The sequence below is a fragment of the Typopeltis vanoorti genome, chromosome 14 (assembly GCF_054136105.1).
Source record: "Typopeltis vanoorti isolate ZY-2024b chromosome 14, IOZ_Tvanoo_1.0, whole genome shotgun sequence".
Taxonomy (NCBI): domain Eukaryota; kingdom Metazoa; phylum Arthropoda; class Arachnida; order Uropygi; family Thelyphonidae; genus Typopeltis; species Typopeltis vanoorti.
Window position 1 is genome coordinate 93,334,342 of NC_143562.1, and position 24,712 is coordinate 93,359,053.

The 24,712-nt window shown below is 36.5% G+C and overlaps 1 protein-coding gene across 2 annotated transcripts in view; it reads left to right on the top strand.

The window, feature by feature from the left end:
- The window catches only part of Sou (required for meiotic nuclear division 5 protein souji), a 280,328-nt gene that overhangs the window by 162,818 nt on the left and 92,798 nt on the right, over nucleotides 1–24,712 (top strand). For both annotated transcript variants that reach the window (XM_090403620.1, XM_090403621.1), the window contains exons 7-8: nucleotides 8,847–8,949; nucleotides 21,864–22,018. In XM_090403620.1, coding sequence (XP_090259746.1) covers nucleotides 8,847–8,949; nucleotides 21,864–22,018 — 258 coding nt within the window. The remainder of the gene's footprint in view (nucleotides 1–8,846; nucleotides 8,950–21,863; nucleotides 22,019–24,712) is intronic.

Genomic DNA, 24,712 nt, shown 5'->3' on the forward strand with positions numbered 1-24,712 from the left:
CATTACATTTTGGAAAATTATGGAGACAACTACTGTGTTTGAGTAAAACTTTAGTTTAATATAAACCAAAATCCACATTCTATGTTTCGACCTTTATATCAAGGTCATCTTCTGGAGCATATATACTATATACAGAGAACAAGCTGCACTACAATCTACATGGTTTAAACAAATGCTTATACATATAGACATATATAAAGATTATACATATATACACCATGATTATACATAATGCATGATACATTATCTGTTGGTTGTAAAATTACATTGGGAGAAACAACAAGTCTGTATATGTATGATTATACATATAAACCATATACGTATAAATTATATTATGTATATGGTTTATACGTATAAATGATTATATGTATAAACCATATACATATTATATATATTATACATATGCATTTAATTATACATATAAACAAATGATTATACATATAGACATATATAAAGGTTATACATATGAACACCATGATTATACATAATGCATGATTATACATGATTATACAAGTATGTATAATCATGGTGTTTATATGTATGTATAATCTTTATATATGTTTATATGTATAATCATTTGTTTATATGTCATCATCATCATCAAATTCCTGCCATGTACCCTCAAGGGGTGTACAGGATATGACAGCACTACATGAAATGTTTATATGTTTATGTTTATTGTTTATATGTGTATATGTATAATTAAATGCATATGTATAATATATATAATATGTATATGGTTTATATGTATAATCATACATATATAGACTTGTTGTTGCTCCCAATGTAATTTTACAACCAATAGATAATATTAATAATAGGACTCTAGCGTTGATGTAGTGAGTTTTTTGTTTTTTTTTGCACCAGAGGTCAGGCCAATAATTGTTGTGACGCTTGGTCAGTAACTTTAACAAACCATGTAGATTGTAGTGCAGCTTGTTCTCTGTATATAGTATATATGCTCCAGAAGATGACCTTGATATCAAGGTCGAAACGTCGAATGTGGATTTTGGTTTATATTAAACTAAAGTTTTACTCAAGCACGGTAGTTGTCTCCATAATTTTCCAAAATGTATTCGGATCACTGTGTAAGCCTAAAAGAAAAAAAAAAAATCAGCTAATGCTTTTTAATTCCCATATACGGGAGTAGGCGAGGCCATTTAGTCCTATCTAACTTTGGAGACTGAGTGGGCAGTTCAATCTCCACTGGTACCAATCAGAGATAGATGGCCCAAGGCTATCACTAATTAAGCGGTACACAGTGAAGAGAGACGGCTCAAATGTGCTGCCATCTTGTGGTCCCTAACCCTAGCCTAAAAGAAAGGATTCTATAATACGCCATGTTACTTTTGGATTTTTTGACAGATTACAGCATGGAAGATGGTTACATAAATTTGAAAATATGGGTTTGAATTATAAAATATTAGCATGGATAAGAGGATGGCTGACTGATAGATATTAAAAAAAGGGGTATACGGGGATTGTGAATCTGCAAGGTTTAAGACTTACATGATGAATTTGTCAAATTCTGGAGTACAGTCCTTTCTGTTTATGGTGACCCATAAGCAGAAAAGTCTTTTCTCCACACTTCCCTGATTATGATGACCAACCTATGATATTGAGGTCCATTCCTGCTCTTCAAATATACCGGCCTGTCACAATCTGGGAGATTAAAGCAGCTCTTCCATCCAATTTCTCTGCCTCCGGACCTGATGGCTTTCCTGTGTCTAGGCTTCAGAAGGTGCCGTTGAAGATTCTTCAAGACTTAGTGGACATTCTCCTTTCCAGTAAAGTAATACCTCCATACTTACGTTCCTCAAGAACTATCTTCATTCCGAAGAAAGAAACTTCAAGCTGTGCATCAGACTTTAGACCTATTACCATCTCCCCTGTGTTACTTAGACTCTATCATAAAATATTAGTTAAACGACTTCAGCAACATATACAGCATGATTATAGACAGAGAGCTTTTGTCCCTTCTGATGGCTGTGCCGAGAATATGTATCTTCTTTCTTCTCTTCTCTTCTCTCTGATTTCTGATGCCACCTTAAGCCTCTATATATGGCGTCGCTGGACCTCCAAAAGGCCTTTGATAGCATCTCCCTTCCTGCTCTCCTTCGAGCGCTGTCTATTGCTGGATGTCCAGAACCTTTTCTTTCCCGTGTTATGGAGCTATACTCGGGTAGCTCCATCACTATCACTACAGGGTCCCGTGCAACTTCTATTCCCGCAGTGCGGGGTGTTCGCCAGGGTGATCCTCTATCTCCCCTTTTTTTTAACTGCGTCATAGATGAGTTTCTTCATTCTCTTCCTAGCCATATAGGCTACTCTCTAGGCACTTTTTCCTTTAATGCTATGGCCTTTGCGGACGATCTTATTCTCATAGCCTCTACTAAGATAGGCTTGCAGGAACTCCTTGACCAGGCAGTTGACTTCTTCTCTATTCGAGGCCTTTCTATTAATGTAGAGAAGTCCTGCTCTTTAGCTCTTGTCCCCTCTGGTCGTGACAAGAAGCTTAAGGTCGAGACTATAGAGTTTTCCCTTCACGGGAGGCCGTTGCATGCTTTGACCATCCTGGAAGAGTGGAGATACCTCAGTATTATGTTCATCCCAAAGGGAAGGTCTTCTGTCCCTTCTATCCTAGAAGCTGGGATCGCTTCTTTGAGGAAAGCTCCTCTCAAGCTCCAGCAAAGACTGTTTCTCCTTTCCTACTATCTCCTACCTCGCTATTACCACAAGTTGGTGCTTGGTAGGCTGAACGGATAGCTCGGTACTGTCCCGAACGGACAGGGCTATCCGTTCAGCCATGAGATCATGGCTCCAACTGCTGCCTGACACTCCTACTGCATATTTCCATGAGAGGGTGAAGGATGGTGGGCTTGGGATTCCATCACTTTGATGGCTGATCCCACGCCTGCGGCTATCAAGAATCGCGCAGTTAGAACTATCTTCTTCCCCCATCTGCAGAGAGGCTTTCTATAGCCCATTAATACAAGAAGACTTTAGGTGGGCAAAAGGCTGGTCCCATTATCAAGCTACTTTAATCGAGTCAGCCCCCGCAGAACACAAGAGATGGGCATCTCTGTTGCACTGTTCTGTAGATGGTGCTCCTTTAAAAGAGTCATATCTGGTGCCTCCCCAGCATGATTGGGTAAGGGATAGCACCAGACTCCTCGCTGGGTTCGAGTATATTGACCTTATAAGGACGAGAATCAGTGCCCTGCTTACTTGAGCCTGCACAGCTCGATGGGGTAGTGACAACTCTAACTGTAGGGCTGGCTGCCACTACAGTGAGACATTGTCTCATATAGCCCAGTGTTGCTTCCGCACCCATGGGGTCCGCTTGAGGAGGCATGATGCCATGGTCTCCATTCTGAGCAACTGCTTTAAGAACAAAGGTTGGGAGACTGCAGTGGAACCACATTATAGGACCTCTGCAGGTTTGCATAAGCCAGACTTAGTGATTAAAAGAGGTGGTGACGTCTGGGTAGTTGATGCCCAGGTGGTGGGAACAGGGCACCCACTAGCCTATAGCCATAATAATAAAGTAAATTATTATAAAAATAACTCAGATCTAGTTAGTAAGATACAGGATGGGGCAACTCCGAGATTTACCAGCACCACCATCTCTTTACATGGCATATGGAGTGCAGATAGTTATAAGGACTTAAAACAGCTTGGGATTACACAAAAGGATATAAAAGTTCTTTCCTTGAGGGCCCTACAGGGCACACTGGTGGCATGGCATTGCCACCAGAGAGTGACTACTATGATAACTCGAACAGGCATGGGGTGAAACACTTGTAAAGGCTTAGGCCTATATCAAGTCTGGACGTGATGTAAGGGTAGCACTGCCCATAAACAGTACAAAGATTAATAAAAAAAAAATAAAAAAATAAAAAAAAACTACTGATGTACCACAAGGATCATTTGTTGGTCCACTGTTATTCAATCTGTACATTAATGATATTGTTGGGAAGAATTTAACAGGTGACATACAGTTATTTGCTTATGATGCAAAGATAGGTAGGGTAATCAGGAATTCTGCCTGATATTCAGTACTTGCAAAATGATTTGAGTAGGCTGAAATTGTGTGCATTGGAAAATGGATGTCAGTAAATGCAAAGTCATGCACTTTGGCATTATTAGATATCCAATGTTTTATAATATTAGTGGGATTAAGCTAGAATAAACTGATCATGCTAGGGATCTTGTAGCGTTAGTAGATAGCAAGTTGAAGTTCAGGGACCATGTAGCAAAGATTTCAAATACAACTCAAAAGATAATTGCAATGCAGAAATGAATTTTCATATAGAAGATAAGAATGTCATTTTGTCTTTGTAAAAAGCCTTGATAAGACCTCACTTGGATTATTGTGCTCAGGTCTGAACTAATCAACCATCAACCAACTATTTCCTGGTTTCCATTGTAATTCTGATATAGTGGAGTGAGTGCAAAGGAGAGTGTTAAAAGAGATATGAGGATTGTTGAATATTGATTATGAAGACAGATTGAGAATTTGTAGACTGCAGACGCTAGCAAACAGGAGATAGAGGGATGATATGATTGAGACTTACAAATTTCTGAAATAGTCATACAGGATTTCAATTGATGGAATTTTTCATTTTATAGAGGGTGTGGTAAGGACAAGAGGGCATCCTTGGAAGCAGAAAATGAATGCTGCTAAGAATGGGGGGGTGAGGATTTGATTTTTCTCTCATAGGGTGGTATATGATTAGATAGGATTGCCACTGGATGTTGTATGTATGTGTGTGCAAGTAGTGTGAATGAATTCAAGAACAAGTATGATAGCTGGTGCGTGTATTATGTGGCCTCCCTTGATGAGTCTCTGACTTCCTGGAGGGCTCCCTTAATAATAATAATAATAATAATAATAATAATATGAGGAGCATGAGGATAACGTGAGGAGCTTAAGAATCTTCCTCAGCCATAGCCAAGTTAGTCAGTCTTGGGCATGGACAGCAGGTTTTTTCCCACCAGTTTATCTGGGGTTTTTCATCCCCAAGCAAGCAAACTGGCCCCATGAACACACAAGGTACAGTCATAGGATATAGTACGGCAAGGAAGGCAACGGGAAACCACCTTGCTCATAGTCATTTCCCTAGTATGGTAGCATATAGCTATCCCCACCAGCTGTATCACTGAGGGAATAGAATAGAGAAAGTAGAATAATAATATCACTTGCTTCAGCTGATTTTCCAAATTTCAGATTTCTGATGGCTTTTTTTTACCTCAAGTACTAATTATATACTCCATGAAGTTGTATTCATCTTTAATATTTTCTGCCACTGTTTTGTCACTGCTTCTTTCATTTAACAACTTTTGAACATGACTACTCCAGACATCCAGAATACTCTTGTCCTCAGGTTTTATGTCATGTTTTTCACTCTGTTTCCTTTAAAGTACCCTTTCATCATTTCTGAGCTTTTTCAGAAATGATGAAAGATTAGCCTTCTTGCTACCTTTGTGATAACTATCTTCTATATTCTTACTGAATTCTTCCTATGACTTTTGTGTTGCTACTTTTACACATGGCTTAGGTTATTTATATTTTTTTTCTGTATTTCTTGAGGGCACCTGCTGAATTACTAGACAGGAAATTTCTATATGGTTTTATCTTTATTAGGACTGCCTCTTCTTGAGCAAAAGAAAAAAGGTAATCTTTATTTTATTTCATTACAAGCATTATTGTGTAATCTATTTCAGATTTGGTTTTTAGGATAGTTATAATTGAGTGTAACTTGTTTAAGTTGGTCAAAGTTTTTGAATCATCTTATGCAGTTCAACAGTTTATCAGTTGAAGCAATTGGAAACTCCCGTACAGTTCATAATCATCGCTGTATACCATTTCCAGTAATTCATATATTTACTGCTTTCTAGTTTCGTAAGGAGTTATTGTAAACATGTTGCTAAATACTATCATAAAAGTCATCATAACATGAAACATATAATTTGATGAGATTGCTACAAAGCCTGATTCTAAATAGCAAACATAGACTGCATGGGTCATCCTATCTAGACATGGAGGCAGGCTCAGGACTAATCACTGCAAGGTGTGTGAACTTGACATTAGAATGAACACCTAATCCAGATTAATAAATTAAAGACTTAATTCTGTATGTTAGTGAAGTAAATATTAGTTTAATATCCAACGTTTCATATCTGTCAGCATTTTCAAAGGAATACACTGGTAAGCAATAGAAAGTAACAAAAACTAGGAAACTAACCGATAATTCTAAAAATTATATAAAGTTATCACTGTGCATGATACAATGATATAATACACGTCGCAAGCGCAACGTTTTATTTGTTGAGATATTTAATGTAATTTTTATGAAAGTTCATTTCTTTTTGGTTAAATGATCTGATTAGAGTTTTCCATATATCTGGTAAGATTAGGCCTTGATTCTTATTTATAGTTACCTGTTGAATGGGCGACTGTAGCAGCTGCTTTAAATGTTCTAGAATGGTAGTTGTCTTCTATGTAGGGCATATGACTCATATCCCATTCAATATTATGGTTGGTAGAGGCAAAGTGTGAAGAAAGGCCTGATATATCCTGTCTGTTATTCCTTACATAGCCTATGTGTTCTTTCTTTCTTGTATCAAAACTTCTAGATGTTTGTCCGATGTAATTAAAATACCGCAAGAACAAGGTATGCTATTAACTCCAGAGTATATTTGTAGAAAGGATGGCTATCTTTCGGTGATCTTATAAACTTTTGAATGGTCTCAATAGGTTTGAAGGTTACTCTGATATTATATGGTTTTAGAAGAAGAGCTAATTTTCTGGATATGGTACTAACAAATGGAATTGTTATAGAGCTGATGTATTGGGTTTCATCTCTTTGTCTTTGCGGTATGTCACTAAAGAGAATCTTGTTGATGATTCTTGTAGGGTAGCCATTTAGGGATAGATCTTTGGATATTTTCATTAATTCTTCTTATAGGTCGCCAGGGTCTGTGGTACACTGTATAGCTCTTTTTTTGAGCATATGGATAATGCTGAGTTTCTGGGATATGTGGTGAGACGAGTCGAAATGGAGGTAGCGTCCAGTGTTAGTAGGTTTTCTATATACTGACAGGTTGGTGCTATTGTCAGTTTGTTTCTTAATAAGGACATCTAGGAATGGAAGTTTATTATCTCACCACATATCCCAGAAACTCAACATTATCCAAAAATCTATGCGTCCGTCAACTACAAAATACAAATACAAAATTAAATACAAAACTAAAATCTATGCATCCGTTAATGCTAAGACTATATGGTGTTCCAAAAATCCATAAAGAAGGCACACCGTTACGTCCAATAGTAGATGGTATCCATTCCTGTACTTATAGACTATCAAAATATCTAGCCAAAATGTTACAAGAACACATTCACAACACGGATTCTTATATCAAGAACTCCCAACATTTCTTGGAGAAATTAAAAAACATCAGTGTCTCTGAAGATAATATTATGGTTAGCCTGGATGTCACATCTCTGTTCACAGATATCCCAGTTTCAGAAGTCATCGACATCTTAGAAAACTTATTCCCACCCAACATCAAAAAGTTGTTCAAGCATTGCTTAACTTCAAATTATTTTACATGGCAAAAAGCCTACTACAAACAACTCACTGGATTAGCCATGGGTAGCCCTCTCTCTCCTTCTAGTTCCAATGCGAACTTGATGGTATTGTGGAAACAATTCATTTTGTTTAGATAATCTATTAATTCTTCTTTTTTGTGATTCAAAATGATGAAGATGTCGTCAACATACCTAAACCATGTTTTGGTTGGTTTTGGGGTAATTTGGGATAAAATTTGAGTTTCTAGATTTTCTAAGAATAGGTCGGCACTAGAAGGAGAGAGAGGGCTACCCATGGCTAATCCAGTGAGTTTTCTCAGAGGTGCCCTGGATGTAGGGGATGGTGATAGACTTGGTGTAATTTTTATTGTCTACCAAGTCTATCACCATCCCCCTACATCCAGGGCACCTCTGAGAAAATAACCAATATCCTCAAAAAATATGACCTTACTTCCTGTTACAGACCATATAAAAAGTTGGCATCCCTTATCCGCTCTACCAAAGACCAACCACTTCCCCCAGACCTACCTGGTGTATACCAGGTCCCTTGCAGCTGCAAATTGTCCTACTTTGGCCAAACAGGCAGAACAACAAATATCAGGATTTCAGAACACAAAGACTACATCCGGTTTCACCAGTACAGCCGCTCTGGGCTGGCAGACCATGCCTTAGATACCCACCATAAAATTCGTGGGAAGAAAACAAAAATAATTCATCGCAGCAAGTTTAAATACGAAAGATTATTCAAAGAATCTTCAGCAGCTCTAAAAAACATTCCTAACCTCAACAAATTTGGGTGCATGAAACTACCCCAAATTTGGGAGACTTACATTATGAGAACTTCAGCCCAACTGCCAAGACTACCAAATTAGCTCGCAAGAGGGCACCATTAGGACTTTAGGAACAATATTAGTTTCTTGCTTTCTTCCTCATTTGCTTTGTGTTAGTGCTTGTATGCACATACCATATCTTTATGTTCCTGAAGATGGCAATGTGACTTTGCCAAAATATAGAAGTTATTCATTAAAGTTACCTTTAATTAATATACTTTATATGCGTTGTTAATTCCGTAAACTAATTACCAGCTATGTCTAACCAACGTATAAGCCTTGCTACTAGAAAGATTCTTTAGAATTTAAAAATTAGTTTTGCATGTCTTAATTTGCTGCTTACATTTTATTTGAGTCACTTCAACTCTGCTAACATATACATATATAATGAAGTACTTAACCATTTTTATTTAATTTTTCAGTGTTAATGCAGGGTGTACAGCACTGCCAGCACTTTTAAATATAAAGCAAGTAATGCAACAAAGACAAGTTACTGGAGTTTGGAGTACACGTGATGAACTTCCTGTAATTTTCAACTTTTTCAATATATATATATTTATTTTGCCCTTCCTTTCTTTCTTAATCCCATTCCCTCTCTCTGATCTTTTTATTTCAAAAAAAGATAATGGTATAATGCTAACAACTTTGTTCCCTTCCAGAAAATGTAATGACAATCGATATTTATTTTTTCTTAAACATTTTATTAAAAAGCAATTGTATTTATGCAGTTTTAGTGACCTGTCCCCTAAACTCTTCAATAATAGTTTAAAATGCCATACCATATGATGTCTGCTTTGTATGGCCTTTTGATAAATAGCTACGAATAGTAGGGAGTCTCAGTCTGAAGAAGAAGCACTGCCTCGAATAAGATATAATTAAGTAGGCAGCCTGTGGAAAATGTGTAATACACTGATATGGTTAACCTTTAAGCACTGTGCATGTGTATATATGCACGTGTGTGCATGCACACAAACACATAATCATTTAGAATTTCAGCATAGTCTGATTGGTCTTAAGCATTGAAATCATTTTACACTGGTGATTAATCAGTACATATCATATCAGTACACAGACATGGTACATATGGTATACATGGATCCCAGACACGGTACACCTAGTTGTTCAGAAAGTGTTGTGTTCAGAATATTAGATGAAATTTCTTTGGAGGTAGCAGAGGTATAGATAGGGATAAAAGTATGCACCCATCACTCCACTTCGATTTTTTGAGATGCAACTGAGATTTTTAACCCAGCATCCAAAATCTACAATAGAACTCATACTACAGTAATGCAGATGTTAAGGTTCAGGGCCATGAGATGACTGCAATTGTTTGTCATTTTATCTCTCCTAAAAAGCATTAGCTCATTTATAGCTAAAGTCCACTATTATTGAGGGCTTGAAGGATAGAGAATGACTATTCACCTGCCTTCAGAAAGTACTTATGGCTAAAGGAACTCTACCCACTCCCTTTGAGGAATAAAATACATTAGACACTACATTTTGTAATGTATCCCACTACAAAAATATAATAAAGCTATGAAGATGACAGAATTGTTTATTATAGTTATCTTTCAGTGTCCAGACATGTTTATAGCAAAAATGCTCACTAAAATAAGCTACTGAAAAGTAACTAAAGCTGCACAGCACCATTGCTAGTTTGATCCCCCAACCAGCCATGATGTCTAGAGACATCCAGCTAAATCTGGATACGATTCTGTAACACCCGTTGAATGACATGGACTATAATAAACTTCTTCCCTCTTGGTTCCTTTCATGAGAATTGACCATACGAATAAATTATTAGGATGTACGGAAAAGATAGTTTTGTATTAATTATACTGTATATTATAAACTATGATGCTTGCATGCACAGTTGCCCATTAAACTTTTTATTCTCTCTTTCTAACAGTCTCATATACACTGAGTGGCCACTTTATTAGCAACACCTCTCCATTTAGCAGAATGATGAGGTGTTCTTAATAAAGTGGCACTCAGTGTATAGAAATAATAGAAAAATGTGTGTGCACACACAAACTGAGTGGTCACTGTATTAGGTATATGTGTCTAGTAGTAGCTCCTTGAACTCATGCAGACTTATATCCTGCATTTATCTTGGATTGGACTACAGTCAATAAACAGCTATTCCATTAATGCTCACAGAAGCTCAGCTGAGATTGAACATTGCATAAATCACCATGCCTCCTTTTTGTGTGTGTGTGGGACTGTACCCATATCTCCAGCAGGTTTCCAACATGAATGGCCTCTGGTCGATACAGTAATGTGGATAGGAAGTCAGCAAGATAGATCTGTAATCTTCGGAGAAGGATTAGACTGGGATCTAAGTAAACAAGGATAGGATACAGAGTATACAATTAATGAGGAAATTTTGGAGAGGGTGGAAGAGATCAGGGATATGGGAGTTGTGGATAGAGACTGTCCATCACTCCCAAAGATTTTTGATATCAGAATTAGATGCATTATGAATCTGAATATCCATTGTTGATATTTAGAAATTTAATTTCTTTGTTTTATACCAGCTAGATTCAGAGTCTTGTAAACAGCAGTACTGCTATCTGCTGGCTAGCTATACCAGACCCAGGTTCTTAGTGAACAAATTATATTTGAAAATTTTGGCTTAATACACTTTTTTTTTTTCACTGTGTATTCTGAATATTTAATGTTTCAGATATATTTTTAAAGGATGGCTGTTTTATATTGGAGGCTTTACCTTAGATCTTTTTTTCTGCAAGAGTAGTATGCTTTTCTTTCTTGAACAAAATGACTATTTTGTCATTTAGATGCTGCACACATCAGAATTCATTTTTATTCCAAATATAGAAATTTGCAACTATGCACATTATCTGAAATCATAAATATCTATGTATCTGCATTTGCCTACTCTTTCAACAAAAATAGCTGACAGGATTATCTGTCTTCTGATAAATTTGGTTTTTCTATTGGACAAATTAGCCTGACAACACAGACTCTTCATTATGGATTGCTTCTGAGTACATAAAGAAGCACTGTTACCATTTAGCAGGAAAGATCTGGTTCGAATCCCTTTTGTGATGTCAGGATTTATTAAGATTCTTGATAAGGGTGTTTCGTTTGAAAGGATTTAGCCACTATAATATACTGGTGCAGGATTTTCCTTTACAAACTGACCAGAGATCATATATAGTTCATCATCATCATCAAATTCCTGCCATGTTCCCTCAAGGGATGTACAGGATATGACAGTACTACATGAAAAAATTATATCATTACTAACTTCCTATCTACAATTTTCCTCCAAATCAGTCTGTTACTTGTCAAGACTCCAACATTATCAGATCTTATATTTCTATCGTCTAAGGCACTTAGTACCGTATAAATCCACCTATATCTTGGTCTTCCTCTGGGTCGTTTTCCTGCCAACCTGGCAGAGAACACTTGTTTTGCTAATCTTTCCTCTCCCATTCTATTTAAAGACCATACCACCTGAGATTAGTTCTGCTAACACATTCCTGGATGCTGACAATGTCAAGTTTTTTCCTAATATCCTCATTTTTAATATGATATTGCCATTGATGCCATCTGTTCACGCCTCTAATCTTTCTCAGGACTCTCGTATCTGCGGTCTCTAGTCTTTGGTCAAGTGTTTTACTTCTGACCCAGCTCTCAGATCCATAAGTTAAAACTGGTTTGAACACTGTCTTGTATACAGCTAATTTAGTGTTCCAACTAATTTCTCTCTTATTCCATATGAATTTATTCAATTGACTTCCCACCATACCAGCTTTGCTGATTCTGTTGTCTATTTCTATATTTAATTTACCATCTTCAGTAAAAATCGTGCCTAAATAGCTGAAATGTTTTACTTGTTCCACAGGTTCTCCATTCACAACACAGTTGACATTTTCAATGATTCTGCCTATTTTCATTGTCTTTGTCTTTTTATTGCTGACCTTCATACCATATCTATTACAACACTATTCAATTTAGTCAGAGAATCTTGTAGCGGATTTATTTAGAAGTATAACATCATCCGTATAAAGCAAAGAGCTGACAAACATCTCCAATTTTGATATCATGTTTAATACCACTTTCCTTCATAATGTGATCCATATAGATAATGAATAACAGAGGGGATAATGTACATCCTTGTCTTACTCCAGATTTAACATTAAACCATCTTCCTGTACTTCCTTCAATTCTAACTGCTGACTTACAACTCAAATAAAGACTAAGTATTGCTTGATATAATGCCCCATTGACACCATATAACTGCAGCGTATTGAATAGCTTCTCTCTTGGCATCTTGTCATATGCCTTTTCCAAATCGACAAATCTTAAATGCAGATCTTTGTTATATTCCCATGCTTTCTCGACTATTTGTCGTAAAGTGAAGATCTGATCCTGACAGCCTCTATTTGGCCTGAATCCAGCTTGTTCTTCACCAAGTTTTTCTTCCACAATTCTTCTCAACCTTTTCTCAAGTATACTTGCATAGATCTTGCCAGGAACACTCAGTAGGGAAATACCTCTGTAATTCTCACATGCAGTTTTATTTCCCTTTTTATATATGGGTATTATGAGAGCTCTACTCCAATCATCGGGAATTCGTCACTCTGTCCAGGCTTTCTAAACTATGCAGTGCAGCCACTGTAAGACTCTTATACCACCATACTTCAGCATTTCTGGTCGAATATCATCTACTCCTGCTGCCTTTCCACATTTCAAGCCTTTGATTGCTTTTTCTACTTCAAGTATGGATATGTATTCCTGACTGCATGGCTGGTCAGTGTTTTTTATCACTGTGCTGTCATCACTGCTTGTTTCATTTAGTAGTTTTTCAAAGTAATTACTCCATACTTCAAGGATATCTTTTTCTCCTGTTTTCATGTCACCTTTATCATCTCTAACTCCTTTTACAGCACTCTTTCCTCCATTCCTAAGCTTCTTCAACAGCCACCAGAATATTTTGCCACCTACTTGATATTTATTTTCTATATTCTTGCCAAAGTCCTCCCATGACTTTTGTTTAGCTAGTTTTACACACTGTTTAGCTTTCTTACATTTGTCTCTGTATTCTGTAAGAGTAAAAGCTGACTTATTTGCCAGGAACTTTTGATATGCTTTCTTCTTTTCCTTCACTGCCTCTTTAACTTCCTGTGTCCACCAGGGAGTTCTGATTTTTTTTATCCTTGCACACAACCTCACCACATGCCTCTCTTGCAGAATCAATCAATGTTTTCTTCAGAGTCTGCCACTGAATCTCCAAGGTTTGATTCCTGTTCTCAAACTCTTTCATTTTTTCTTCAATAATCTTTCTGTATTTTAATCTACAGTTCAAATTTGAGAGCTGCTCAACTTTTATTCGCTTTAAAACTTTTTTACGTGTCATTCTTTTCAATATGAAATTCAATTGTATCCTGCTCAAGACTAAATAGTGATCACTTCCAATTTCAAATTCTCTGTACACTCTGGTGTCCTGCACCAGGGAGAAAATATCACTATCAATATAATAGTCAATGAGACTTTTCTTATTCCTAGCCTCTTCTCTCCATGTGAATTTGTGCGCATTTTTATGTTGGAACATGGTGATAGTAATAACCAGTCCATGTCCTGAGCAGAAATCCAACAGATATTTACCATTATTATTAGCTTTGCTCTTTTCTCCAAATTTTCCCAAAATATTTTTGTATGTCTCACAATCATTTCCTACTCTGCTATTTAGATCCCCAACAAGGACCAACTTTTCCTTTTTCATTGTGTCAGTTGCTTTTTCTAAAGCTTCAAAAAATTCCTCCACTTCTACCTTTGTGGGACCATAGGCACAAATAAGTCTCATTGTCCAGTTCCCCATTCTCATATTTGCCCACATTACTCTACCTGAGACTGACTGCCATTCAAGAAGATTAGCCTCGTATTTTGTGTTGAATACTATGGCTACTCCTTCTTTTCCTTGATTGTCATTGCCTGAATATAACATTTTGTATTTATTACTCAGAAAGATCTCACCAGTTTTGGTCTTTTTTGTTTCAGTCACCCCTATTATGTCGATCTGGTACTTATCTAATTCCTCCGCTAGCTCCATTTCTTTGCCATTCAGGCTTCTTATGTTGATAGTACCGATCTTTAACTCTGGTGATGTTGAGTTGGGGGTTTGTTTTATGATTTGTTCCAGTAGCTGACTTTTCGCTGTTCGCCCTGGTTCCCTGGCGAAAACAACGGGTACCTTGTTTAACCGGGCGACGCTCCAGCCGGCATGAAATTTTGTCATGTTGTACCATCATTTTTTATTTTGGTTTAACCAATAAGAATACAATTTGGTCGGCTAAATCCCAAATTGCCAGCCCATCCTCGTTCATTCAGTATCAAAGTAGATACCCAACAGGGTGCACCACGAGAAGGTGAGGATTGGACATTAGGTCAGAAGCCCTGGTCAGTTCTCCGCATTCCTTTAAAGGCTATGTGGAGGTCTCCTCTCAGTCATACAGCTTTGATCCTTAAGCACCCCTATCATATATAGTTTATATAAGTAAATAACAGTTCATTTTATGCAATTACGATTTAATACTTCATCTTTACGTTTGTTTACATTTCTCTTGACTCTGAATGATAAGATGTATGATCTGTAAGTGTTTGTGTGCAAAACAACTATAGTTTCCTCATATATTTTTCTGTCAAGAAGGAGTATATGTGGAACTACAGTGCAAGTGACTATGACAAGCTTAGAAAGGCTTAAATCTGTACCATGGCATAAAACACTGCAATGGAAGGATGTTAATAGTGCATGGGAGATAGTTAACGTGAACGAAGCAAATAAAATAGTTGAATTACTGATTGACTACTTTGCGAGGATATATCATCCAAGTGATGACGTTACTTCTGTAAAATATATAACAGAGACTGACGTGGGAACATAGTAGAATGAATTGGAGGTTCTTAGGATATGGCAGAATCTCAACGTAAATACAGCTGTGTGATTAGATGTGATATCAGTTCGGGTTTTGTGAGAATGTGCAAGGGAACCGGAAATGCCTCTGAGTAGGCTTTTTAATTTAAGGCTCAGCTCTGGTAGAGTTTCAAGGGAGTGGAAAGAGGGCAAAATAATTCCCTTGCATAAGTGAGTTTCTAAGACTGCAGTAACAAATTTATAGACCAATCAGTATCTCAGATGTGGTTGTAAAGTACTCAAAAAATTGCTCAATAAGAGAATTCAGGAATGGGTGAAGAAGAATATAATACTGTATGAGGAGGCTACATGGATTTATGATGGGTTGGACATGCCTTAGGAATTTACTAGCTTTTTTATAATAGAATGACAGCTCATTTAGATAACAGAAATGGCTACACAATGATTCTGCTGGATTTTATAGAAGAAATGGGGATGGATATGGCATGTAGATAAGAGGGTGGTTTCTGGACAGATATCAAAATGTGGTATTTGGTAGTGTGCCACAAGGTTCAGTGCTTGGACCATTGCTGTTGAATTTGTACATAAGTAATATAGGAAATAATCTGAAAGGAAATATTGAGCTGTTTGCTGATGATGTGAAATTAGGTAGAGTAATACATAATCAAGGTGATGTTGAGAACTTGCAAGACGATGTAAATATTCTCTCAGTATTGGCAAAAGATGATGAGTGTCAGTTTAATGGAGAAATGTAAAGGCATGCATTTCCTGGAGTACAGTTCCATTAATGGAACTGTACTCCAGGAAATAGATGAAGCTAGAGGTTTAGAGGTCTAGATGGTGGTAGACTGAGAGTTAGTTTAGAGGATATATTGCTAAGGTTGCCCATAAGATTACTTGGCTATGGAAGAACACACTAATAAGTAGAGATAAGGAAGTTATTTCTCAGGTCTGGTCTCCTGGGTGTCTTGGGTATGAAGAAGCAGTGGAGAAGATTCAGAATCAAGCAACCAAAATGGTGAGTGGTCTGTGGGATGTTCCCTATGAGGATAAATTCAAGGTTTGTGTGTGTGTGTGTGTGTGTGTGTGTGTGTGTGTGTGTGTGTGTGTGTGTGTGTGTGTGTGTGTGTGTGTGTGTGTGTACTGGGTAAATGTAATTAAATGTAAGTACAAGGTCTTTTCAAGAAGTTCTAGGACATAGTTTATTTAAAACATATACAAAAGCTTGTGAGTTAGAGGAACATATCCTCTTTGAAATATTTTCCTCCTGCCTCATTATAGTGTTCCCAACATTTTTCCCATTTTGAAATTAAACAAAATGCAGAAATCTGTTGCATTTTGTTTAATTTCATTTAAGTCTTGAAACCTTCATTCTTTAAGTACATATTTTAATTTAGTGAATTAAAAGAAGTCACAGGATGAATCTGGTGAATAGGGTAGGTGATGCACGACTGTAGTGTTCTTTTGAGGAAATTGCAACTTTCTGGCTCAAAAGAACATCCTAGTTTTGAAACATCTAAATGAACTCGTTCAACTTGTTCAGAGCAAGTGTTATCTTCAATCAAAGTTCGACAGCCTTTAAACCTTGGGAGCCACACATATGTCTTTGAGTAGCTTAAGGCATTGTCCCCCAAAGCTGTTTTAAGCATGTGATAAGTTTCTATGGTTTTTGTTTGCATGTGTGTGTGTGTGTGTGTGTGTGTGTGTGTGTGCATGCATGTGTGCACACACACCAACTTTAATGCAAAATTTGATGCACACATTGTTCAGTAATTCCTGGTATCAGGACACTCAAAAAGAAAAAGCTCTTATTCATTCATCAAAGCACAAATGTGACTTAGGCGATACAATGACTGTTTCTTCCTGCTACAAAATAATGACTTTTACTGTGTGTAAAAGTGTGTAAAACTCATTGGACTTTTACACACTGTGTGTAAAAGTCATTGGAGGACATTGGTAAGAATATAGACAGTAAATATTAAAAGTGACAAAACATTCTAGAGGATATTAAAAATGAATTTAGCAAATAGGGGAAAGGACACTATAACAGGCAGCAGGGATGATAACTGTTAAAAAAAATCTTCATGTCAGTACAGTGGCAAATGACATTCAAGAGGAATGCATTCATGAGATATGTAGGTAAAAAAAGCAATCAGATACCGGAAATGTGGAAAGACAGCTAATTGATGATATTCAAAAATGTTCAGATATGGAAGTATAAGAGTTTTACAGTGGCTACAGTGTTCATAATTCAGAAGACTTGTCAGATATTCAACATCTAGGAGATTGGGGTAGAATTCTCAGTAGTATCTTCCTGAAATGTGAACGGCTAAGAAAATTGTGAAAGAGAAACGTGCTGGGTTCTTGCCACATTTGGGGAAATCCGATTTTTACTTTAAGACATATTCAAGAAATCATAGGAATATTCATGGTTCTGTATTTAAGTTATGAAAATCTGGACATGGGGTGCTATATAGGATAGGATATCAAAGCTGTATAACTGAGAGGAGACCTCCACATAGCCTTTAAAGGAATGCTGAGAATCGACCAGGGCTTCTGACCTAATATCCAATTCTCACCTTCTCGTGGTGCACCCTGTTGGGTATCTACCTGGATACTGAATGAATGAAGATGGACTGGCAATTTGGGATTATTTAGCTGACCAAATTGTATTCTTATTGGCTTAAACCAAAATAAAAAATGGTGGTACAACATGACAAAATTTCATGAGAGTTGCCCGGTTAAACAACGACACCGTTGTTTTCGCCAGTGAACAAGGGTGAACAGCAAAAAAGTCAGCTACTGGAACAAATCTGAAAACATACCCCCAACTCAACATCACCAGAATTAAAGATCGGTACTATCAACATAAGAAGCCTGAATGGCAAAGAAATGGAGCTTGCTGAAGAATTAGATAAGTACCAGATCGACATAATAGAGGTGATTGAAACAAAAACTGGTGAGATTTTCTGAGCAATAAATACAAAATGTTATATTCAGGCAATGACAATCAAGGAAAAGAAGGAGTAGCCATAGTATTCAACACTAAATACGAGGCTAATCTTGAATGGCAGGCAGTCTCAAGTAGAGTGATATGGGCAAATATGAGAATGAGGAACTGGACAATGAGTCTTATTAGTGCCACAGAAGGTTCCACTAAAGTAGAAGTGGAGGAATGTTTTGAGGCTTTAGAGAAAGCAGCTGACACAATGAAAAAGTAAAAGTTGGTCCTTGTTGGGGATCTAAATAGCAGAGTAGGAAATGGTTGTCAGACATACAAAAATATTTTGAGAAAATTTGGAGAAAAGAGCAAAGCTAATAATAATGGCAAACACCTGTTGGATTTCTGCTCGCTCAGGACATGGACTGGTTATTACTAACACCATGTTCCAACATAAAAATGTGCACAAATTCACATGGAGAAAAGAGGCAAGGAATAAGAAAAGTCTCATTGACTATGTTATTGTTGATAGTGATGTTTTCTCCCTGGTGCAGGACACCAGAGTGTACAGAGGATTTGAAATTGGAAGTGATCACTATTTAGTCTTGAGCAGGATACAATTGAATTTCATATTGAAAAGAACATGTAAGAAAGTTTTAAAGTGAATAAAAGTTGAGCAGCTCTCAGATGTGAACGGTAGACTAAAATACAAAGATTATTGAAGAAAAAATGAAAGGATTTGAGAACAGGAACCAAACCTTGGAGATTCGATGGCAAGCCTTGAAGAAAACCCTGATTGATTCAGCCAGAGAGGCATGTGGTGAGGTTGTCTGCAAGGATAGAAAAATCAGAACTCCATGGTAGACATGGGAAGTTGAAGAGGCAGTGAAGGAAAAGAAGAAAGCATATCAAAAGTTCTTGCAAGAACATAGAAAATAAATATCAAAAAGGTGGCAAAATATTCTGGAGGTTGTTGAAGAAGCTTAGAAATGGAGGAAAAAGTGCTGTAAAAGGAGTTAGAGATCATAAAGGTGACATGAAAATGGGAGAAAAAGATATCCTTGAAGTATGAAGTAATTACTTCAAAAAATTGCTAAATGAAACAACAGTGATAGCACAGTGATAAAAAATACTCAACAGGCATACAGTCAGGAATGCATATCGATACTTGAAGTAGAAAAAGCCATCAAAGGCTTGAAATATGGAAAGGCCGCAGGAATAGATATTCGACCAGAAATGCTGAAGTATGGTGGTATATAAGTGTTACAGTGGCTGCACTGCATAGTTCAGAAGGTCTGGACAGAGGGACGAATTCCCGATGATTAGAGTAGAGCTCTCATAGTACCCATATATAAAAAAGGGAAATAAAACTGAATATGAGAATTATAGAGTATTTCCCTACTCAGTGTTCCTGGTAAGATATATGTAATTATACTTGAGAAACGGTTGAGAAGGATTGTGGAAGAGAAGAACAAGCTGGATTCAGGCCAAATAGAGGCTATCAGGATCAGATCTTCACTTTATGACAAATAGTGGAGAAATCATGGGAATATAACAAAGATCTGTATTTAATTTTTGTTGATCTGGAAAAGGCATATGACAAGGTGCCAAGAGAGAAGCTATTCGATATGCTACGGTTATATGGTGTCAATGGGCATTATATCAAGCAATACTTAGTCTTTATTAGAATTGCAAGTCAGCAGTTAGAATTGAAGGAAGTACAGGAAGATGGTTTAATGTTAAATCTGGTGTGAGACAAGGATGTACATTATCCCCTCTGTTATTCATTATCTATATGGATCACATTATGAAGGAAAGTTGTATTAAACCTGATATCAAAATTGGAGATGTTAATGTCAGCTCTTTGCTTTATGCGGATGATGTTATACTTCTAAATAAATCCACTACAAGTCTGCAAGATTTCCTGACTAAATTGAATAACTGTTGTAATAGATATTTTATGAAGATCAGTAATGAAAAGACAAAGACAATGAAAATAGGCAGAATCGTTGAAAATGTCAACTGTGTTGTGAACGGAGAATCTGTGGAACAAGTAAAACATTTCAGCTACTTAGGCACGAATTTTAGTGAAGATGGTAAATTAAATATGGCAATAGAGAACAGAATCAACAATGCTGGTATTGTATGAGGTCAATTGAATAAATTCATATGGAATAAGAGAGAAATTAGTCAGAACATTACATTAGCTGTATATAAGACAGTGTTCAAACCAGTTTTACCCTGTGGATCTGAGAGCTGGGTCAGAAGTAAACCACTTGACCAAAGACTAGAGTCCACAGATATGAGAGTCCTGAGAAAAATTAGAGGCGTGAACAGATGGCATCAATTGCAGTATCATATTAAAAACGAGGATATTAGGAAAGAACTTGACATTGTCAGCATCCAGGAATGTGTTTGTAGAGCTAATCTCAGGTGGTAATGTCACCTGAGATTAGCTCTGCTAACGCATCTGCTAATATAATTAACGATATTTAATTATTAAGGGATCTTTAGTAGTTTGTTGAAATTGGAGAGGATTATAAGGAGAATGCAGATTCTTAACTCCCTTTATGAGGAAGATTTAAATAGATTTTTGGTTTGAATGAATGTGTGTGGAGTTGCAGTTTTAACATTGCTTACTCTTTGGAGTTAAAGGTTATAAGGATGTGTACTATATTGGCAAACTGTGCTTCAAGAGGTGGATAAGATTTGAGATCTGAGGATGATGGCTGACATTGGCCTGAAGTTCAGTGAATACAATGTACTGTGTAGTCACCTCCTTATCCCTGCTTGTCAGAGCACACGTGGATGGGTGTGCTCTGATTGTTACCTAGTTTCCATCATGATATGTCACGTTGATAGAGGGTCTAGAGACTAGTAACTTAGGCAATATCAGGACTGGAAAGTTTGTTATGGAAAGAGAGAGAAAGAGAGTAAGAGGATGCGAATGACAGAGTTTAGTGGATAAGCAGAAAAGAGGTGATATGATGGAGATATTTAATTAATGAGGGATTTTTATTAGAAAGGAGGAGGAGAACAAAAAGTCATCTCTGGACATTGTGTAAAGATGTGGTGAAGAAGAAAGTAAGGAGTATATTTTTTACACAGAGCGTGTAATCTCGCAATGCATTCCACTCACAGGTGGGTGAGTGGAATGCATTGCCAGATTGTGTTGAATGCATTGAGTTTAAGATTCAGTATGATAAATATATTCCTTGTTAAGTGCTATGATGAGTCTGTTAATTCCGTGAAAGTTTGTTATAATAATAAAACATGCACCCTTGGCTGGAGAACATATGCAGTTTACAGATATAATGCCTTCATCACTTTAATTGATTCAGCCATAATTAATCAAACTAAACTGTTGTTTTCAATCAATAGAGGTTTTGCTTTCTTATGTCATGTTATTCATGGTGAAACCCTTGAGCAAGTACAACACAAGATTCCTACTCAATGTGAATATGTTCATTTTTTTCATGTACAGTTCTAAAGTGTAAAAACAAATATTATTTACTAGAAATTTTTGTCACATCTATATTAAAACAGGTAAAAAAATTAAGAACTTAGATAAATTTGAAGAATTTATTATTGATTTAGATTGAAATAGACCTGGGAAGAAAATGTCGTTTTCATTCCATCTTTGCCTGCCCTATTTTAAGGCAACAAAGTTCTGAAAGTAATCCTCCAATGAGATTAGTTTGTGGTCATGTTATATCTAGAGATGCACTTCATAAACTAGCTAATGGAAACAAGTAAGTTATGTTTTTCTGGTATTTTATATTTAGTGGTCTTCTTGTAAAAATTATCTTTTATTTAATGAGAATTGTATATCACAGTCTGTATTATGCTTGGTAGGGGAGGAAACTGGAAAGTAACACAGAACTGCTGTTGGCATTGAAACATTAGTTCTGGTTTTAGAATTATGTATAAATTGACTAAGCTATAGCTTAGGATCTTATCAAGATCAGAGACTTGAGAAGATCCTTGATATAATCCTAAGTTCTGAATCATCTCAAGATCTGACACTCAGTTTCACAGTTTTAGACACTATACTTGAATTGGCTATGAAAAATGAAAATAAAACTGTTCAAGGCATTATAATTTGTGTGATATGCTTTAATATGGTGTTAATACAGTTATGTAATTGTAACATAGAGCCTCCATAGCTCAGTGGGTTTAGGTGAGCTGTTTGGTTAGAAAGATCCAGGTTATCAGGTGTTTTCAATCAAATGGTGGGTTAGCTGGTCTTTTACAGAAGTAGAGGTTTTTTTTTTTTTTCAGGAAACTCAGGTCAAAACTGAAACTGGCCAGAAGAACACATGCAATATATAGACATAGGATTCTTTGGAAATAAGGATTAACCAACCTATTCTATCCGATTTGGTTTCGCATACTTGAACAGTGAAGTGTGGGTCTACGCTTAAGTGTAAATCAGGCAGGAAGAAAGGAATTGCAATCTTCATTGAGAGAGATGTTTTTTCTTCACCTTTATTAAGCATTTGTTATATTTTACAAGGTATAACAATTAAATTCCTGTAATGTACATGAAAAAATTATATTTGCTTACCTGTAGACTATTGGATACTATTGCTTTTGACGTAATGCCATTGTTCAAAACATTTCTGGAACTTCTAGAATGCTTTTTATTATTGTCATCAGCATCATCATCACATGATGTTAGATGTCAGAAATAGAAAAAATCTGTCTTTCAAATTCTTCAGTATTGGAAATAGCCAAAAGTCAGAATCACTAAATCTAGTGAATACACAGAATGATCCAATTTTGTGATTGATTTTTTAGCCAGAAACTCGTGGACAGCTGTTGCATCATGTGTGCAGGGGGGGGGGGGACTTATCATGATGAATGATCCAGTTTTTCATTGAAAGTTCAGGTCTCTTCTTATGAACAGCTTTACTGAACTCTGCTAACTCTTCTAAATAACAGTGTTAGTTCATTATTTGCCCTAGTTGAATGAATTCTAAGTGAACTATGTTCTTATGATTGAAAAAAATAAACAGCACTGTCTTGATCTGTGATCGTGACATTTGCGCTTTTTTTTGGTCTTGGCAGAGATGATGTTTTCCGTTACATGCTTTGGCATTTTGTTTCATGTCATACTTAAAACACCAAGTTTCTCACCTGGAATAACTACCAAAAACAGCCAGTCATGAAGAAAGATAAGAACATGTTACCACTCCTTTTGATCTTCATTCAGAATTTGTGGAACTATTTTTGTAGAAAAGTTTCTCATTCTAAAATCGGACATCTTTCTCTGTCTAAATTTATTCGTGTGTAGAGGCTTAAGTGCTGTGAGGACATCATGCTGGAGGCTTAATGGATTTTTTACAACACTCAGAAAGGATTAAAACAGAATTTAATACTTCCTATATTTCGTCCTAGTTACATTCCAGACCACCTACAACCGTCCTTAGAGGGGTGCTCCACCTAGATAGGACTTTAGTGTCACCCACGTGGTTGGGCTTAGTATTGTATGATATTTGTGTTCATGTTACATTAGTTGTTTTTGTAATCCCTGTAGATGTCCTAGTGACTAGGACGAAATATAGGAAGTATTAAATTCTGTTTTAATCCTTTCTGAGTGTTGTAAAAAATCCATTAAGCCTTCAACATGCTGTCTAAATTTAATTCTTCTGTCCACACACATTACCATACAATTCCCTGCACGCTTAATTGTCTGTCGGACTGAACTAATTGTGACACTCTTTCCATATTTTCATACATTTGGTGAGTTTGTGTTCACTTAATTCTTTTGTTGTCTCTCATCTTCCCATCCCTCTTATGCCACTCAGATACACTAGATTTTTTCTTGACATCATTACCATAAACTACTCTTAATTTCTAGAGGCTTGCTTTCACTTTTGAATAACTGCATGAAATATGATGGTAATGTGCTATTTTAAATTACATTCACTCATGTTTTTGAAAGTAACAAACACACACACATGCAAATTCTACCACAGCTTGTCAACTTGATCGATTGATTGTTTAACTGTTAAGGCAATAGCACAGACATGTCCAAATATGCACAGTCATATGGTTCTGCTGACTTGCTACATGCATGATACTACAAGGCCATTCCAGGAATTTAATTGGGTCATGGTTTTGAAGGTTAGATAAACAGCAGATTACTGTATGATTGTATGTATGTAATGCCTGATTTTTTGAGAAGCGTTATCTTACATTTAACATATTTTATTATTATTATTATTATGCTCTCAATGGAGTCGACTAGACTCATCGTGGGAGGTTCATTCAATTGACAACATATTTATCATACAGAATCTTAAAATCCTTAACACTCCTTGCATTAACAACACATTCTGGTAATGCATTCCATTCACTGACAATTCTCCATATAAAAAAATCTACTTCTCACACCCTTCTTCACCACACTTTTACATAACTTCCAGAAATGACATCTGTTT